The 19549-nt window shown below is 46.5% G+C and overlaps 1 protein-coding gene across 5 annotated transcripts in view; it reads right to left on the reverse strand.

Moving 5' to 3' along the window:
* The window catches only part of SRGAP3 (SLIT-ROBO Rho GTPase activating protein 3), a 255976-nt gene that overhangs the window by 54981 nt on the left and 181446 nt on the right, over window positions 1-19549 (reverse strand). For all 5 annotated transcript variants that reach the window (XR_004272515.1, XM_032290558.1, XM_032290557.1 and 2 more), the window contains exons 5-10: window positions 16813-16998; window positions 13017-13145; window positions 11337-11558; window positions 9883-9984; window positions 6738-6935; window positions 3998-4082 (exon numbers count right to left, since the gene is read on the reverse strand). Coding sequence is in view for 4 of the 5 variants with exons in the window: in XM_032290558.1 (XP_032146449.1) it covers window positions 3998-4082; window positions 6738-6935; window positions 9883-9984; window positions 11337-11558; window positions 13017-13145; window positions 16813-16998 (922 nt within the window). In the remaining variant the exon portion in view is untranslated. The remainder of the gene's footprint in view (window positions 1-3997; window positions 4083-6737; window positions 6936-9882; window positions 9985-11336; window positions 11559-13016; window positions 13146-16812; window positions 16999-19549) is intronic.

Genomic DNA, 19549 nt, shown 5'->3' on the forward strand with positions numbered 1-19549 from the left:
AGACAGAGACTTCCTTTGTTGCCCAGGCTGGAATGCAGCGACATGCTCTTGGCTCACTGCAGCCTCCACTGCATTGCCTCAAACAATTCTCCTGCCTCAGCCTCCTGAGTAGCTGGGATTACAGGACTACCACCACACCCAGCTCAATTATCATTTTTTACTTAGTATTTGTTTACCATTTGAGGTCTCTCTTTTCCATGAAGGCAGGGACCTTACCTTTCTGCATACCACTATCTCCCCGGGCCTGGCCAAACAAAATGCCTGTGTCCTTGGATAGACAGATGGGGGCAGGTAGAAATCAAAGGTTTCAGGATGTGAAATATAAAATATATTTTTAAAATATATTTTACAGTTGCTGGTTCAGTCATTTTCTAGAAAGTCAGATGGCCTGGTCCTGGTGGCCATTTTGCTCTATAATGGGTGATTACATCTTGGCCTGAAAAAGTTATGCTTCTTCTCTTCTATAGGCAGTGTACTATTCATTCATCCTTGAAGGGCTTTCAGAAATTGAAAAACCACCCATAACCTTGAGTGTAAACCCTAGAGCTTACAAACTACCCACACCCCAGAGCAATAAAAAGGTCATAAGTCTATAACTCAGCGATGATGATGAACTGAGAATTCTCTGACCAATAAAATGGCATAGTGACAGCCAGCATGTGTGCTTTTGCTCCCAAGAGGCGCCAGTGACATCCTTTGTAACAGTGAATGCTATTTGCTGAGCACCTGGAAGCTTTTTGACTTGTGTGTTTGGGGTCAATCATGTTCTCAAATTTGCTTCTAAGTAAAGCTGACCAAAAAGACCTTGGGGTTTCATCTAACTTGTAGTTTCCTTGAGCCATCCTGTCAAAAGAGTACAGTAGTCCCCGCTTACCTGTGAGAAATACATTCCAAGACCCAGCGGATGCCTCAAACTGTGGATAGTCCCAAATCCTACACGCCTTCTGTTTTTTCGATCTGATAACCAAGACAGCTACTAAGTGGCTAGTAGGTGCGTACCAGATCCAGGGTGAATATGCTGGACAAAGGGAGGATTCATGTCCTTGTGGAGATGGAGTGTGACGGCATAAGATTTCATCGTGCTACTCAGGACAGTGAGAAATTCAAAACTTATGAATTGTTTATTTCAGGAATTTTCCATTCTAAATTTAGAGGGAAGGATGAAGAAAAGGCTCACGGCAACTATGTCTTCCCCACTCCTATCCCTCAATTAAGGAGTTTTAACAAATGTCTACCCCTATGTATAACCACCACTCAAATCAGAATATGGAACATTTATTTCTATCAGCCTCCAAAGCTCCCCAGCTCTTACTACCCAGAACACACAATATCTTCAGGCCACAGTTAACCACAAGTAACTGAAACCATGGAAGGCAAGGCCACAAATAAAGGAAAGCTACTGAACTTTAGAGAAGCTGAGGCACTAGATATGATACTTCACTCATTTAAAAGAAAAGAAGCCTTGTATCTTTCTAGCCAAAATATACTGTTGGCTCCATATTTCTCACCTGCTTTCAAGATTTCCAGTTCATCCCCTCCCAATACAAAATAGCCCTCACATGGCATAAAAAGGCCACTGATGCAGCTGTAACCCTACCCTACTCTTAGAGAGTTCTACTGAATAGAAGAACCAAAATGCTCAGGAAAAGGTGAGTCACCAGTTGACACTCAGAAGGATGAATTCGCTAAGATTCTGAGCTCTCTTTGGCCTGCTGATTTTTTGTTTTCTCTCCTTCCTTCCCCCAGTAGGCAATTTCCAATTTATCAGTTAGGTCAGTGCAAATTCTCCTGGTTGCAAATTCTCCCTTTTCACTCAATGCCCTAAGAATCTACATGTATCTTTATCGTATAGTGGCTATATAAAAATGACTAGAGATTTTGTCTCAATTTACTCAGCTTTCACCTTTTCCAGTCATTCAGTAATTCATTAACTTCAGTTGATAATAATGAATCAGTATTCATTAATGCTGACAAATATACCATACTAATGTAAAATGTCAATAATAGGGCAAACTAGATGTAGAGTATATGAAAACTTCATACTATCTTCCCAACTTTTCTGTAGCTCTAAAACTGCTTTAAAATAGAAAGTTTTCTTTTTTAAAAAACAAAACAGACAAAAAAAAAACTTCTCTAGAACTGACCAGTCTATCAAGAACCATACAGTTGTTGAAGGAAGCACAGTGAGCCTTTCCACGGCCAGCTCACAGAAACACAGGAGTACAGAGATTCTTCCAGATGGCTTTTTCTTATCTGTCCCTCTACTTCCGAAACTGCATTTTCCAGGAGTTTTTTGTTGCTAATCAGCTCAAAACTCAGAAGAGGGACTGGTAAAGCCATCTTAGAGCAAGGCATAGTTGAAGGCTAAATAAACTTGGAGGACCAAATGGACCAGGAGTTACGCCAACCAAAACTAAATATGGTGATGATGATGATGATGATGATGATGACTGTCATCATCATCATCATCATCATTTGAGTTGGGAATACAAAGCAGCCCCGGGAGAATGGGAGCAGTGAAAGGAAAAGCTGCCTTTGTCTGGTAAGGGCACCCGACAGACAAAGCCAAGGGCCTCTTTAGTCATCAAAGCTCCACTGTGCTTCTGTGCCAAGAAGGTGTGGGCAGGCCACTGCACCAGGCTCAGGACGTTATTTATTTTTTTTAAAAAAGATCTAGCTTTCTAAACTCAGCATCTGATTTCAAAAACGCAAGTAGCCACCTACTCATATGGTCCTCCCTTTTGTTACCTGGCTCATGAGGAACAGCCCCCTGCCCTGTGCCTATAAACACCAATCCTCCTCTTTAATGCTAGTCTTAGAAGCTGCCCTCACACACATACACCCTGAGCTCCACTCTTGGACTTTCTTCCTTTCTCCTCCATTCTCACTTTTTTTCTTCCCTCTTTGCTACCCATACTCCTCCACATCCCCCTTACACCCTGGCCTGATACTGAAGGGTTGGTATGGGTAAAATTTAGAGGGAAAGAATGAAGAAAAAGCTCACTGCAACTAAGTCTTCCCCATTCTTATCCCCCAATCAATGAGTTTTAACCAATGTCTACCCCCATGTGTAATCACTCCTCAAATCAGGATATGGAACATTTATTTCCATCAGCCCCCAAAGCTCCCCAGCCCTTACTACCTAGAACACACAGAACTAATCTGCAGTGACAGAAACAGAGCAGTCTGAGCATAGGGGGCTGACTGCAAAGGAGTACAAGGGATATTTGAGGGTGACAGAAATGCTCTATTCCCTGATTTGGGTGGTGGTTACCCATGCAGACGCAAAGGCCCTGGGGCAGGAATAAGCTTGGTGAGTCCTGAAGGGCAGAAATTTGCTCGGCATGGCTGCAGCACAGTAAGGGAGAGGAGAACGACGGATGAGGTCAGGGAAGCAGGCAGATGCCAAGTGTTGTAAGGCCTCACGTGTCATAAGAGCAGCTGGGATTTTATTCCAACCACCACCGGAAGTCATTGGGTGGCTTTCACCTAGTCTCCAGCTCCCTCAAGGACCAAACCCTGACCTACATGTATGGATTTTCCTTTTCTGGACCTAGAACCCTGACAAGACCCTCCAGTAGTATTCCTTGCAAATAGTGTCTGCTGAAAAATGTCAGTGTTGGCCTCTGAGGCCCTGGATTCCGACTCCCTACCTGATGGGGGCCACTCTATCACTTTGCCTTGGACCGTCCCTGCCAACCTAAACCAAGACTTGTGGTTGCCCTCTATTTTCTTTTTGCCTTATTTATTTATTTTTCTTTCTATTAATCAAAAAGCAAGTCACACCCTCTATTTTCTATAGCCAGATTGGACCCCTCAAGGCATCAGTATCCAGGTGATTTTCCCAGCCTGCCCAGTCCTGGTAGGGAAGTCCAGATTCATTCTGCCAGGTGCCCGCTGCCTCAACCTTAAACAGCTCAACACGTCAGAGGGTAACAGCGAAACGCAGTGGGGAACACAGCTCCTCCCAGAGGGCCTCTGGGAGGCCCTCACTTACCTTCGCCCAGGGTCTGCTTGAGCAAATCGTGCTTGGCCTGCAGCTTGGTGATGAGGTTACTGCCATTCACATATTCTTTAAATTTCTGTAAGACACAAGGCACAAGGAAGTTATAGATTGGAAGGCCAAGTAATGGGATCTCTGCCTCTACAACTGACCTCTGGGACAGGAAAGCCGAAGAGAGATCACGTCACCTGCAGGGACCCTGGCGCAGGGAACAGAGAGGCCTCTGCGTCTGCGCCTTTGCTTTCCTCCATCTAGATCCCCAGCGCCGCCATGTGGAGGACAGGTCCTTGCAAGGCTTCTGGTCTTTCAGGTAAGGGGTTAGGAATACAAAGCAGTTCTGGGGAGAATGGGAGCACTGAAAGCTGCCTTTGTCAGGTAAGGTCTGTGTGGAGACAAAGCAAAGGGCCTCTGAAGTCATCAAAGCTCCACTGTGCTTCTGTGCCAAGAGTACAAAAATGGGAGCCGTCGCAGGGGCCACGCAGCCGAGGCCAGAGAGCTTTATCGGATCTATCAGAGAGAAGGCTTGGAACAACTCTTCCTTTCATCTGGCCGGTTCTGAAGGAGAAAGGGTCTGCAGTCCCCTGAGCGGCTTTCCCATTAAAATAACCCAAATTGCAGTGGGCAATAGGATTTTCTTCTTTGGACAGATGAGAAAAATGAAGTTTGCACCAGGAAGTGATTTGTCCAAGATCCCATGGAAAGTCAGCCATGGGCTAGGCCCTAGCCCCAGCCTGTTTCCTAGTTTAGGGCCCTGGCCAATGCAGTGCACCTTAGAGCAGCACTGAGGGACAGAGAACAGGCCAGACAGAAACACATCTACCTGCTCGGAACTCAGCCTGGGCCTCAGCCACTTTTATACAGGTACCAGCTTCCCCCACCCACACAGTCCCAGAGCCCCGCTAGGCATGCCTCTGCTGCATGGCCAGCTGCTAGAGGGTGGACTCCACACCCAGCTCATCTCCGGCTCCCCAGTGCCTAAAGCTGTGACTGGCTTAGAGTAGGTGCTGAAAAATTTCAATGTATTCCTGCCCTCTTGAAGCTTATGTGGTTGGGTGGAGAAGGAAACAATAAATGAACAAAAATGGTAAGTAAGATACCACTTGGTCAGGTGGTGGTGAATGCTATGGATAAAAAGAAAGCAGAGCTGAGTATGTTGACTCACACCTGTAATTCCAGCTACTCAGGAGCCTGAGGTGAGAGGATTGCTGGAGGCCAGAAGTTCAAGACCAGCCTAGGCAACTTAGCAAGACCAAGTCTCTAAAAAAGTTAAGTTTAAAAAACTAGCTAGGCATGGGGATGTGTACTGTAGTGCCAGCTACTCAGGAGGCTGAGGTGAGAGAATCACTTGAGCCCAGGAGGCCGAGGCTGCAGTGAGCTATGTTTATGCCATTGCACTCCATCCTGAGCAATAAAGTGAGACCCTATCTCCCAAAAAAGTAAATAAATAAAATAAAGTGGGAACGGTGGACTGTAAGTCCAGGAAGACCTCCCTGCAAAGTGGGCATTTGAGCCAAAGCCTGAAGAAGGTGGAAAGGGGGCCATGTGGGGACCTGCGGGAAGGAGCTTGCAAGCAAGGGACACGGCAGTTACAAAAGCTGAGGATAAAGTCAAGGAGGTAGATGTGACTGCCCCAAATTTATCTGCTAGTTTCTCAAAGAGAAATCCACTCTATTGCCCCAGCCAACACTCTAAAAAAGGGGCAGAGAAAAGTGAGTTGCAGAGGCTCAGTTACCCCCAAGTAAAGTGTAGAGGAGGGTCTCTAACGTCACCACCTTCCCATTGACAGCTGTGGGGAAAGAGCCATTGGAGTTGGGGCTGACATATATACAAATAAGACTGGGGTCATCTCACACTGGCCCACCCTGATGGGTTTCTGGAATGACTGGGCTGGTGGGAGGTTGTGGTTTCCCCCCTCCTTTTCCATGGTCCTTGGCTTCGATGACCTGGCCTGTTGGCCATTAAGAGTCACTTCCCTGGGCCGGGTACAGTGACTCATACCTATAATCCCAGCACTTTGGGAGGCCGAGGAGGGTGGATCAGAAGGTGAGAAGATCGAGACCACCCTGGCCAACACAGTAAAGCCCCATCTCTACGAAAAATACAGAAAAAAAAACCTTAGCCAGGCATGGTGGTGCATGCCTGTAATCCCACCTACTCGGGAGGCTGAGGCAGGAGAACCACTTGAACCCAGGAGGCGGAGGTTGCAGTGAGCCGAGATCGCGCCACTGCACTCCAGCCTGGGTGACAGAGTGAGACTCTGTTTCAAAAAAAAAAAAAAAAGTCACTCCCCTTTGTATCCAGCAGAGCCTTTGACAGTTTTCAGAGACATATATGTTTGAGGACATTTTTTCCAAAGCCCACAACTAAATTTAAGACAATTCAACATGATAATCTATATATATAATTTTAGGGTTATTACTTGGGACTTGTTCCTGAAGCTGTTAGCCATTTTCTTATCACCTCACAGAATAAAATTGTCTCCATTTTTTTTCTAGAGCAAAAAAATTTCAATAATCATCACCCAAGATCAATGCCGATGCTACCCATTGGGAATTCACTTTCTGCATTTCAGAAAACCAAGCCAGGCAACTTAATTTTAAAAGCATGGTGGTAAAGTTTTAGGTCCAATTGACCCATATAGTTTCTCTGGCTGTCAGTCGCTTGGGTTGCTCCTGAAAAGTCACTGCCAGTGGGTCAGCAGACAGTGTGGTTCTGGGTCTAGGAAGATACTTACTGTAAAATAAAACATTTCTGTTTCCTGCTGGTTGGCTCTCCTCTTGGCAATGTTGATCTTGCTCATGTAGGTCTCAGAGGCAGCGGACTTGACAGACTCCGTTGATCGACTATGTTGGAAGGCATCAGAGACATCAAAGTCCTCCACTGTCAGCATATCCTGCAAGGTCTGCATGGTGGCATCCAGGGTTTTCCTAACCTGGGGAAACACAGCAGATTGACAAAAATCCCGTATTCTCACACTGTTGTTGACATCTGAAGTCCCTTTTTCAATTGCCACTTTACTTCTTCCATATAAAGTCCCTAGGATATAGGCAGAACCAAAATAATCCTTCTCACTGTATTAATGTGGAAAACACAAATTAGTCACCAGCCCAAAATCACACAGCTGGCTGGGATCAGAAGCCAGGTTTCCCAATTTAAAGACATTTTATTGTATGGCTTCTGTCAAAGAGAATCTTGAGGAATGTTGTGACAAATGAGGAACCCAGGTTTCTAGGTTTATTTCTCTTGGCCTAATTATGTAACTGCAAACTAGCTCCTCCAATGCAAGGTGGTCAGGTGAGTAGGAACAACAGACATGCTCTAGTTCTCTTCATTCAGAGAAGGATAGAGACAAAGTTGACAATGGTGGGCAGACATCCATCATGAACAAACTCTCCAGCTATCTGCTGCTGGACTCCTATCAAAAGCCGGGCTGAGAAAAGAAAATTCCAGGAAGACAGTTGCTGAGGCACACATTATTCAGTTAGGACTCCAGTTTTTCTCCTGGAATTTTGAGGAATCACCAGAAGCCTGCACAAACAGGGCCCATGGACCCTGACGTCCCAACACCCCTTTGTGCAACTGTGCCTAAAGGGCAGATTCTTTGCTTTGGAGGCTAGTTCCAAAAACAGTCCCTGGAAAAACTGCCTCAATGTTTGTATAAAATTGTTGTCACTCACGGTCTGTTTCTTGTCACTCAGACCTGAGCTTAAATGTCACCTTCTGGTGACATCAGTCCCCCCGATATCTTCACTCAGTGCCTATCACTGTCTAATATTTTCCAAGCTCATTCATTTATCGGCTTGTTTTTGTGTTTTGTAAATGAAAAATAAAATTCTAAGCCCTCATCCATCTGAATGGACCTCTACTCTTGGTCAGGTGCATTCCAAAGTTAATCTGAAAAATTAGTTCAGGGCATGAAGGGAAGGGGCAGGCAAACCTGCCTCATTATACCCTCCTCCTTTTTGACATTACTGTTAGAACAGACTCTAAGTCTGACAGAAACATTTACAGTCTATTGTCTAAAGCATATTACCCGGAGGTTTCATCTGTATGATAAAACGTTGGTCTGCCCAACCCTTTATCTCAACCCAGACATTCCGTTCTTTAGACAATAACTTAACTCTTTCAACCAATCACCAATCAGAAAATCTTTGAATCTGCCTAAGACCTGAAAGCCCCTGCTTACATGTATTGATCGATGCCTTACATTTCCCTAAAATGTACAAAACCAAGTTGTGGCCCAATCACCTTGGGTATACGTTCTCAGGATCTCCTGAGGGCTGTGTCACAGGCCCTTGGTCACTCATATTTGGCTCAGAATAAATCTCCTCAAGTATTTTATGGAGTTTGACTCTCTCTGTTGACAGTTTTAATTATCATCTGTCTTTTTTCATGAGAATATTCCCTCCTGGAGAGAAGGTGCTACGTTGTGTTATGTTCACTCACTTTATTCTCTATAATGTTTGGCACACAGTATGTGCTCTATAAATATTTGAATAAATGTCACTTGAATTAATACTGTTGAATGAATACACGAATCAATTCTTTCTAACGCAGCAAGACAGGAAGCTTGGGTTCAAAATTAAGCATACTCAAGCCTGTTAGAAGCTCATACAGAGGAACAGTGGCTTCATTCTCCTTTCTTTGGACCTGATTTCCAAGTTAAATTCCATTAATGTTATGATCCATATACTATTCCATGTAAACAATTTCAAATCCTTTGGGGGAAGATGTAGGGCTTAAATAAATAAAGAAAACACACTGTTCATCTCCTGTCTCTTGCCAGGTTTGAAAAACAAATATATAATTTGTCTCCATACAACCTCCCCCCAGGGACTGCACTGATTTGCTATCATCCTGAGCTCCAATCTGTCTCACATTTGTCCTAGGTCTGTCCTTTGTGGATATGAAAAGCAAAGCTGCCCTCTCTGCCCAGGATAGCACTCTTGAGATTTGAAGACCAGGACTGCATCTTCCCACCTCCCACTATGACTGCCCTTTCAATAATAAACCTGCCCATGACCTTGAGTGTCACTCCCCACATCCTGGTGTCCTTTCTCCAGGGGCCTCCAGTTAGTTGACATCCTCCTTGGAGGAGGAGGTTGGAATACGATGTTTCCCATGTGGCCTCTTCAGTCCACATCAGAACAGAGCCACTGCACTGGTATTTCCATCTGCACCCACCTGCTGAGAATCCTATGCCCCCCAGCTACAGGGGAGGGAGGCTGGGCCTGTTAAGACTGACCTGTTCCTTGGAGCTCAGAATCCATGACACATTTAGTGTTCCCTGGTTGTTTATTTCATTGTGTAATTTAAAATAGCTAGTGTATTTTCTAATGATAAAATAGAAATTCATTGCAGAAAACAAAAGAAAGCTCAAAGAAGTAAACAGAAAGCACCTATCACCCCACAACCCAAACCTAATAACTAATAGCATTCAAGCACTTCCCTACAGTCTTTTTTGTATGCCTAGGAATATACGCATGCTTTAGTTTACTCCAGTTATGGCAATACAGAACATAGGCTCCTATTTCCTTTTGTTTTTGTTTGTTTGTTTGTTTTTGGAGATGGAGCGTCACTCTATCACCCAGGCTGGAGGGCCGTGGCATGATCTCAGCTCACTGCAACCTCCGCCTCCCAGGTTCAAGCAATTCTCTTGCCTCAGTCTCCCGCCTTTTGTTTTCCTTCAATTTAACATCTTATAAGTGTTCCCCCAGGCTATTAGTGATTCTTGGTGTGTGTGGTTTTAATGATTGTGTACTATTCCATCTTATAAATGGAGCCATCATTTCTTATGCATTCCATGGCACAAGTAGACTCCCCGGGACAAGCCAAGCCTTCCAAAGGAAGTCCCTTACAGGGTAGAGGTACTCACTCACCTCCTCATTCTCTATCTTGAGGGTGGCCAGTCTGGACTGCAGCTGGTGATACCGCATGAGCAGTTCTGTCTGGACGGGCTGCTGAGCGCTGACCTGGCATACCTGCAGGAATAACAGCCACCATCTGTGGTTGCCCTGTGCCCTCCTCACCTGTGTGGAGCTAGGGCAGGGCTACTATTAACATCCCAATCCAGGAAACAGGCTCGGAAAGGTGGAGTGCCCTGCCCATGGTCTCAGAGCTCATACGTGGCTGTGGCAACCAAAGCCAGATGAGAACCAGGGTCTCCCTACTCAAAGTCTGCCCTCTTGCCATTGCCAGGTGTGGCCTTTCAGTCATGATCTACATTTGGGAAGCACTTGAAGGCTTACAAAGGACCTTAACATACTCTTATTAAGCAAAACTAATTGGTTAATTTCAAGGAGAGAAGTTGTGGCAAGAAAGCAACCACCTAAGAGAAACCAATAGAAAAAAAAACCTAAGTGAAAAATGACCAGGGGTGTGCTCACTGTGCTGCAGACCAATGCTGCCCTGGGGCAACCGTGAGACAATGCACTCTCACAGCTCATAGCTCCTCATCCCCCAGCAACTGACTAGGTGAGAGCTTTCTTTTTTTTGAGACAGGGTCTCACTTTGTCACCCAGGCTGGAGTGGAACCTTATCGGCTCACTGCAACCTCCACCTCCTGGGTTCAAGCTTCCTCACCCCTCCCATCCCAGCAAGTACCACGGACGGCCCAGCTGAGCCTCACTGGGACCCAAAGGTTGGCTGGGTCTGAGACACTGTTCAAATGGGTTCCCTCAATGCCCAAAGGGAGCAATGACACAGACAAACTCAAGGAACTATTGCGTAAGGAATTTTGTAAGCCTCGGGTAACTAGCAGGGCTGTGTTAGGGCCAGTGACAGGGTCGTCTTCTTCCCATTTGTTTTTCACTTGTTTTCTTTTGGGGGGGGCTGTGTGTGTGTGTGTGTGTGTGTGTGTGTGTGTTTCAGAATGTAATAAGGATCTGAGCAGCACAAGCACTGAAGGAACTCAATTGTCTGGTGTATCAAAGGCTTGCAGTGTTGAAGGAAGGGAGCTCTGCCCACACCCTGGTGGAATGTGCCAGCCTGAATGGCTGTGGTGAGGCTCAGGCTTCCCGTGCACCTCACCTGGGCATCTAAGGGAAGAACATGAGCCTGGGTGCAGACTGGGGCTCCCTTAGAGTATTCTAGACATAACTGGGAGGGGCTTTAAGGGAAGCCAAGGTCCTGCAATTATGCACAGGGGGGACTTGAGACCACAAGATTGGAGTATTAGTGGTAAACTCCTTGGCTGGGGAAGCCCATGAACCAAGAGCTTGACCCCAGGCCTTGGATAGAAACTTCCTGTATGTGCAACCAGGGCTGATGTTCTGGAGCACATGGGAGAAGAGAGGGAGGCAGCCCCAAGCCCAGGCTCCTGGGGGAAGCCTACCTCATCCCCCATGTGGGGCTGGAACTCGAACTTGAGTGGAGGGCAGAAGACCTGGTTGCACATGTCCATGACTGTGTGTTTGTCGCTTCGGGAATCCAGGTTGTCCACCGCATTCTCAATGACATCCAACCCCTCGTGGCGAGACGTCTCCAGGTTGTATTCAGCTGAGAGGTAGGTCCGGAAGGTGCGGGCCAGGCTGGCATGAAAGCCCAAATCACAGCACTTGGAGAGAGGCAACAACAGAAGGATGCGGGTGAGAGCCGGGACGTGGAGGGGTGGTCACCAGCAACCACAGTGTTATGACTACCTCCCTTTCTACAGCCGAATCTTCTATCCCAGAGGTCCCGAGGCACTTTGGAATCCTACCGCACAAACAGCACCGTGGCCCTCAGGGGGCGTTGCAGTGGAGATTTGGGCAATAGCAGAACTAAGCTCCCTACATTCACCATCTTTCTCTTCTTTAAGGTGGTGTGCATGCATCCCCTCCACCTGGAATACTCTTCTTTCAGAATTCAGTTTAGAGGTCACTTCCTCCAGGAAGCCTTCCTTGATATTCTCCCCACTCAGAGTTGGTCAGGTGTTCCTACTCCAAGTGTCCACGTTTCCCTCCACTTCCCTCACTGTGACCCTTGCCACTTAGTATTAAAATCACCTATCAACATGTCCTTGGTAAGGTAAGCTCCCCGAGGGCCGACCCACTGGTTCCTGCACCTCAAGTTCTAGACCACAGCAGGTGCTCAAATTAAGATATGGTAAATGAATGAATAAAAGGGCTGAAAGAGCAAAAAGGAAAGTTGAAAGGTAGTAAAGAGGAGAGTCTGGCCTTGGGCCATTTGGGAGCTCCATTTCCTTGTGATGCTGACAATGGGTCCCCCTCTGGAACCATGGGAATAGCAGCAGCCCCCTGGCTTCCTGATAGGATACACCAGGAAAAGGGCTCATCAACCAGTACCAAGCCCTTACTAGGCATGAACAGGGTCAGCTCCCCCATCTGTGCAGGAAGAGGGACACAAGAGAAGCCCAGTCCTGGCTCCCACTTAGATGACACAGAAGCCCTCGCCAGCACCACCACTCACAGTGTTCTTTCTCCTAGTCTGCTTGTCCCTGCCGCATGTCCTGCACAGCTGGTACTTGGGGAGTCAGTGTTCTGTTCTCCATTTGCTTAAGCTCCCCAATTTCTCCCAAGATAACCTCCCTACACAAAGCTCATCCGCATAATTAATTCTGTCTCATTTGCTATTTTCCTTCGCATGTATGTGTGTCTGGCTGAGCGGCCCTAGGGGCGCTAAACATATTACTAATAACATCTCCTTTATCACACTGAGAAATTCACCAAGGCATGAACTGTATATGGTTCACCCCTGAACCCCTCAAACCCAGCAAAGGACCTGGTGTCCAGGAGGGTACTTGGGAAGTTGGCACTGGATATACGACTGCCCAAGCCAACTGCACAGGAGCCACCAGAGGCCCATGTCCCACTAGTGAAAATAGACACCAGGAGGTAACACTCATTTTCCAGCTCCCAAACATTCGCTGCCCTTCCCTTCCAGCAGGGCTCAAAAGACTCCTGGCGATCCGAGAATGTCAGCTAAAGACAAAGATCAACCCCTCCTTCAGCCAGTGATATGCACCAGCCCAGGTATGGGCACTGTTCAGTCCCAGACTCCCTAGGGAGCTCACATCGATCAGATCGGAGACGTCATGGATGTAGTATTTGCTTATAGCTGCGTTGGTGGCTGCCAGATTGAGCAAGTAGTCATTTCGGGCCTTTGTGCATTTCAGCTTGTTCTCAGAGTACTTGGCCTGCCTCTGGAAGAAGAAAAAAGTAGATGTAAGGGCAAGCCATCTAAGAGGACAGGACTTATGATTTTCTTTTATTTTTTTAGAGTCAGGGTCTTGCTCTGCCACCCAGGCTGGAGTACAGTGGTGTGATCATAGCTTACTTCACCCTCTATCTCCTGGACTCAAGCAAACCTCCTATCTCAGCCTCCTGAGTGGCTGGGACTATAGATGCATGCCATCACACCTGGTCAGTTTTTTTTTTTTTTTTTTTTTTTTTTTTTTAAGCCTTGTAGAGATGGTGGGGTCTCACTATGTTGCCCAGGCTGGTCTGGAACTCCTGGCCTCAAGCCATCCTCTCACATCAGCCTCCCAAAGTGTTAGGATTCCAGGCATGAGCCACCATGACTGGCTCAGTGATAATTCTTTTCTTTATGGTAGCTGCTTGCCATCCAAGCCCTGCACAGCTACACCTATGGAAGACCTCCATCTGCTAGACGGGAAAGAGTTGGACCTGGACTCAGGCAGATCCCCTTAGATTGCACCTGTGCAGCCAATGAGGACACTAGATAAGCAGCAGCCTTCTGATGGTCCCTGCCAGGGTGGGGTGTAAATAAGACCCCTGGCCGGGCACAGTGGCTCATGCCTGTAATCCTAACACTTTGAGAGGCCAAGGCAGGCATATCATATCACCTTAGGTCAGGAGTTCAAGACCAGCCTGGTCAACATGGTGAAACCCCATCTCTACTAAAAATACAAAAATTAGCTGGGTGTGGTGGCACACACCTGTAGTCTCAGCTACTCAGGAGCCTGAGGTGGGATAATGACTTGAACCCAGGGGATGGAAGTTGCAGTGAGCGAGACTGTACCACTGTACTCCAGGTCTAGGTGACAGAGGGAGATTCTGTCTCAATAAATAAATAAATAAATAAATAAGACCACTACCCAGCACCCTCCAGCGGCTTCCCAAACTGCTGCTCCTGCCTGAGGAGCCCTCCGTGCCCTGGCTCCTGTGCACTTCTCAAGCCCCACCTTCCCCCATGCTCCCTCTCATTTGCTCAGCCTCCTTGGTCCATCCTTTAAGAGGCCAAGTTCATTCCTATCTCAAGGCCCTCAGTCTCGTGGTTCCCTCAGCCCGGCCAGCCATCTTCCCAAATCCCAACATGACCTGCCCCTTCACGTCATTCAGGTCCTGACTCAAGGTCTCAAGGCCAGATCGGCCTTTGACGACAAGCTCACCTACCTCTCCCCCTCCCTCTACCCACCCCTGCCCTGCTCTTTTCTTTACAAGCACTTCCACCACCTGAAATTGCATTTTTTTAAACTCCTTTATTTACTCGTTGATTGTCAGTGACCTGCCACTAGAAAGTAAGTGGGGTTAGGGACTTGATCTGCCTTGTTCATTGCTAGGTCTGGACCACACAGAAATGTCCTTGCACAATGTAGGTATTCGGTGGTTTTCAGTGACTGGAGGGCAGGAGGGAGGAGGATGGCTGTCTGGATGGGCGTGGTGGGGAGAGGAGGTGGGGGCAGTCAGAGCAGCCCATCTTGGCTGGGACCCAGCTGCCACCCAGGGAGCTACTCCTGTCTGGGCCAGCCTGGGAATGGAGAAGGAAAGAGTAAACGGGCTGGAGCGCTGTCCCCTGCCCCTTTCAGACTGAAGAGACCCCTGCTGGGTAAAATGTCAGGTCTCTGTAAACAAATGGTTTTCCTCCTTCATCTAGACATTCTTACACCTTCCTATTCCACAATGAGTTCTCAACATTTTAATTCTCTTCAGAGATCTGTAACTTTTCTCCAGGGTCCTGCCAGTTACATTCTACACCAGCCATGCACCCAACCCCCACAAAAAGTTCTGATATTCTTGGCCTATTTCCAGTGGCCCACTACGACCATGACCCTCAGATCATTTTTAGCCCTTTGTGGACTTTTCGTTAAACTCATCTGTTTTATAGATGAGGAAGTGAGAACTGGAGAGAAGTGGTTTGCCTATGAGCCAAGTAGCTAATCGAACTAAACATACAACTCTGAACTAACAATCAGCCTCTGGACTCCCAGTTAGCACTCAATTCTGCTTCTTCCTATGTTGTAGTCCTATCATTCCCTGCTTGGTTATTTTATTTTATTTGGCTATTGTGAATAATGCTGCTATTCATGTACAAGTTTTTGACAAACATATGTTTTTATTTCTTGGGTGGATACCTAGGAATAAAATTTTTGAGTCACATGGTAACTTAGTCTATGTTTAACATTTGCATTATTTCCCAAAGTGATAGAATCATTATACATTCCCTCTAGTAGTGTATGAAGATTCCAATTTCTTTACATTCTCACCAATACTTCATATAGTCTGCCTTTTTAATTCTAGCCATCCTAGCAGGTGTGAAGTGATATTTTATTGAGTTTGATTTGCATTTCCTTAATCACTAATGATACAGACGATTTTTTTTTTTTTTTGAGACAGGGTCTCATTCTGTTGCCCAGGTAGGAGTGCAGTTATACAATCATGGTTCACTGCAGCCTCAACCTCCCCAGGTTCAGGTGATCCTCCTAGCTCAGCCTCCCAAGTAGCTGGGACTATAGGCACATACCACCATGCCTGGCTAATGCTTTTATTTTTGTAAAGATGGGTCTGCCATGTTGCCTAACCTGGTCTCAAACTCCTGAGCTCAAACGATCTGCCCACCTCAGCCTCCCAAAGTGTTAGGATTAAAGGCGTGAACCTCCATGCTTCGCCCAGACAATCTTCCCACATACTTATTGGCTGCTCGTATATGTTTTTTTAAGAGCAACATCTATTCAAGTTCTTTGCCCCCTCCCCTTTTTTTCATAAATAGAGATGGAGTTTTGCCATTTTACCCAGGCTGGTCTCGAACTCCTGGACTCAAACGACCCTCCCGCCTCTGCCTCCCAAAGTGCTGATATTACAGGCATGAGCCACTGTCTCTAGCCCTATAGTACTGTTTTTAACTAAGCCTGGATAGGGTTTCACAATCCTCAACCCAGTACTCTGGGCAATTGATCAGAGTTGACATGAGAGATGAGACGAATTTGCCACTCCTATCAGATTTGAAAACTGGGGCTCAGAGAGGTGTTATAAATGTGGCATTTTCATAACCCAGCCCAACTGACTCCGAAGTTGAATTCCTTCCACCATGCCCTACTAAAGGACTTTTCCAGAATCAATACACAGGGATTCTAACTCTCTCGTCTTTGAGTTGGCAATGGCAATTTTGGAATCAGCCCTTCACCGTATTTCCAGGTGCTGGTGCCTCTTGTTGAGACACATTCAGTAATCAGTTCCCACCTCACCCCCAGCCCCTAACTCGGCCATCAAATTGGCTTCCAGAACAAGCTCCTGTTCCCACTAATGCCTGATGATTCCAGCCCATGAGAGAAGGCGCTTGCTGGGCATGGATTTTGTCACAGTTCCGCTTTCTTGTGAGTTGAGCCCCTCTTCTGCCTGCTGACCTTAGCACTAAGCCAGGGCTAACCAGTGCTAGCAGGGGCATGGCCAGCCCTGCTTCCATGGACCTCCAAAAAAGGAGATGCTGGCTACATTGTCCCATACCCCCAACCCCTACCACCCCACTGGGATACAGGGGAATAAACGGGACGGCCAAGGCTCTCCTCCAAGAGCATGGCCCTTCCCTTTGTGCCCTGTCCCCGATCTCTCCCAGCCCAGGGCCCCACTCGCCTTTTCCTTCATCTTCTCAATCTTCTTCACGGAGCTGCGGCGCTGGGGCCGGTCCTCGTGCCGGAGCAGGTTCATGCTGAGGTCTCCGGACTTGTTGAACTGCTTCTCCTCCTGCTTCTCGGCCTCCTTCAGCTTGCTTTCTGCACTGATGCTCTCCGCATGGTACATGTGGTAGGTTTTCATGACCTGGGGGCACACGAGTAGGGGAAATCAGCATCCGGTTATGGCCCATTACTGCCCTCCCTGTTGCTCCTGGCTCCATACCAAGTCCTACACTCTAGTCAGCCGCTGCCCTGGTCCCACAGTACGCTCTGCGCATCTGCCTTCCTTTACTTTTGTACAGACTGAGGACTGGATAATGATGATGATGATGGTAATGGCCAGCAGCACCAGCAGCAACATCACTAAGCCCTAACTAAGAGCCAGGTGTGGGCCAGTAAAGAGGAAATTAAAAAATAATAATAATAAATAAAAAGGAGGAAATTTAAAGGGGTAACCACAACTCCAGGCATCTGGGGACTGTCCGAGGTGACAAGGCAAGCCTGCACCTTGCTCAGCTGTCCTTTCTAGCCCTGCCAGCAGTGACTCTGCCATCCCTCCCTCCCTCTCCTCCCAGTGCCGCTGGGAAGGCCCCTCCTCACATCCCCATGGGACTCGAATGGGGAACATCCTCCTTATACACAAATCATTTCTCATCTGCTTCCTGAAGTGCAATGGGCTGCAAATGGCTCTGTACCCAAAATGAGTAATATTAAGTAACCCAATAGATACTCTATGTTCTCTGGAATAAATTCATCCTTGCCTATAAAAACAATTCCTATAAAGCAAATTGCACTTTGCTACTCTACTTCCATAATAAAAATGGATACTGCTATTATAGGGAAAATTTCTGAGCCAGAAGAAATTCTAGACATTATCTAATCTAACAACCTTCTAGTTCGACAAACAAGGAAACTGAGGCCCAGAGGCGCAAAGCATCAGTGCAGAGCCAACAGACTTTGCATCCATGTAGCCAGGACCACCAGCAAAATATAGAACTCCCACTGTGCCAGAAAGACCCCTCATGCCCCTTTGCAGCCAATCCCTGACCGCATCCTAGCCCCAATCACACATTTGCCTTGTGTCACTGGAGATTGGTTTTGTGTGTTCTAGAATCCAGTTCCATGGAATCATAAAATATAAACTCCTTTGGGTCAGCCCTCTTTTTACTCAGCATAACTTTCCTGAGATTAACTGATGATGTCGTACATATCAGAACTTCTTTTTTTATGGCTAAATATTCTACTGTATGGCTATGCCACAATCTGTTTACTTATTCATATGTCCATAGCTACTTGAGTTGTTTATAGTTTTTAGCTATTTTAAATAAAGCTGCTATGAATGCTTATGTACATTTCTCTGTGTGGACATGTATTTTCATTTTTCTTAGGTAAATACCAGGGATGGGATGGAGGGTCATATGGTAAATATATATTTAACTATACTGGAAATCTGTTCTCTCACTTTTAATCCACCACTTTTTCTCCCAGAGCATCCTAGATTGTCTGTATCATTTTGTTAATAAATAGAGACAGGGTTCATCCATGCTGCCCAAGCTCGTCTCAAACTCCTGGGCTCAAGTGATCCTCCTGTCTCAGCCTCCCAAAGTGCTGATATTACAAATGTGAACCACCGCATCCAGCCCTTAATAAATTTCTTAAATTCATTATCATTTTCTGAGCAGACATAAATACTTTTAGAAGCCTGAGCACTGGCCGGGCCGCTTCATACCAACAGCATTTTTATTGGCCCCCAACTAGAAATGTACTTTTCTTTTGCAATGCCAAGTTTATGAACATCTTTCTAAGCTAAGAACAAAAACAACCTTCTGGAATCCATGGCTCCTGGGCCTTGTTCATTCTCCTCTGTTGTTTGGATCACTACAACAACTAACAGAGCAGAGGCTTCCTCGTGGGAATGAAATGTGCTCCTATCTAACCAAGCCCTGTAGGTCGGGGAACTCAGAATGAATTCCTGGCCAACCCTAAAATCTTATTCCTTCTCATTTGAAGTGCTGTGAAGTGAGTTTATTAGAATGAGGAATTCTGTGACTTCTTTTTTTTTTTTTTTGAGACAGACCTTCACTCTTGTTGCCCAGCTGGAGTGCAGTGGCGTGATCCTGGCTCACTGCAACCTCCGCTTCCTGGGTTCGAGTGGTTCTCCTGCCTCACCCTTCCAAGTAGCTAAGATTACAGGCACACACCACCACACCCAGCTAATTTTTGTATTTTAGTAGAGATGGAGGTTTCACCATGTTGGTCGGGCTGGTCTCAAACTCCTGACCTCAGGTGATCCACCTGCCTCAGACTCCCAAAGTGCTGGGATTATAGGTGTGACCACCGCACCTGGCCTCTGTGATTTTTATTATTAAATCACAGCATTGATTCATTGCTCAGAAAGTTCCTTTTGCCATAGGTCAGGAGTCAATGTGGCAACATGTATTACAGATCATGGAAGGTAAGAATATGGACAAGTGTCTGGGCTGAATCCTGATGCTCTCACTGACCAGCTGTGTGACCTTAGATAAGTCATACAACCTCTCTGCCCTCTGCTTCCTCAGCTGTAAAACAGGGATAATAATAGCACTTCCTAGGGTTGTTGTGAGTACTAAATGAGTCAATTTCTGTAAATTGCTGAGAACAATACCTTCCGCATAGTAAGAGCCATGGAGGTATCTATCAGATGCTACCACCACCAC

This window comes from Sapajus apella, unplaced genomic scaffold (assembly GCF_009761245.1).
Source record: "Sapajus apella isolate SASKATOON/1434 unplaced genomic scaffold, GSC_monkey_1.0 scaffold23, whole genome shotgun sequence".
In the NCBI taxonomy this organism is placed as follows: domain Eukaryota; kingdom Metazoa; phylum Chordata; class Mammalia; order Primates; family Cebidae; genus Sapajus; species Sapajus apella.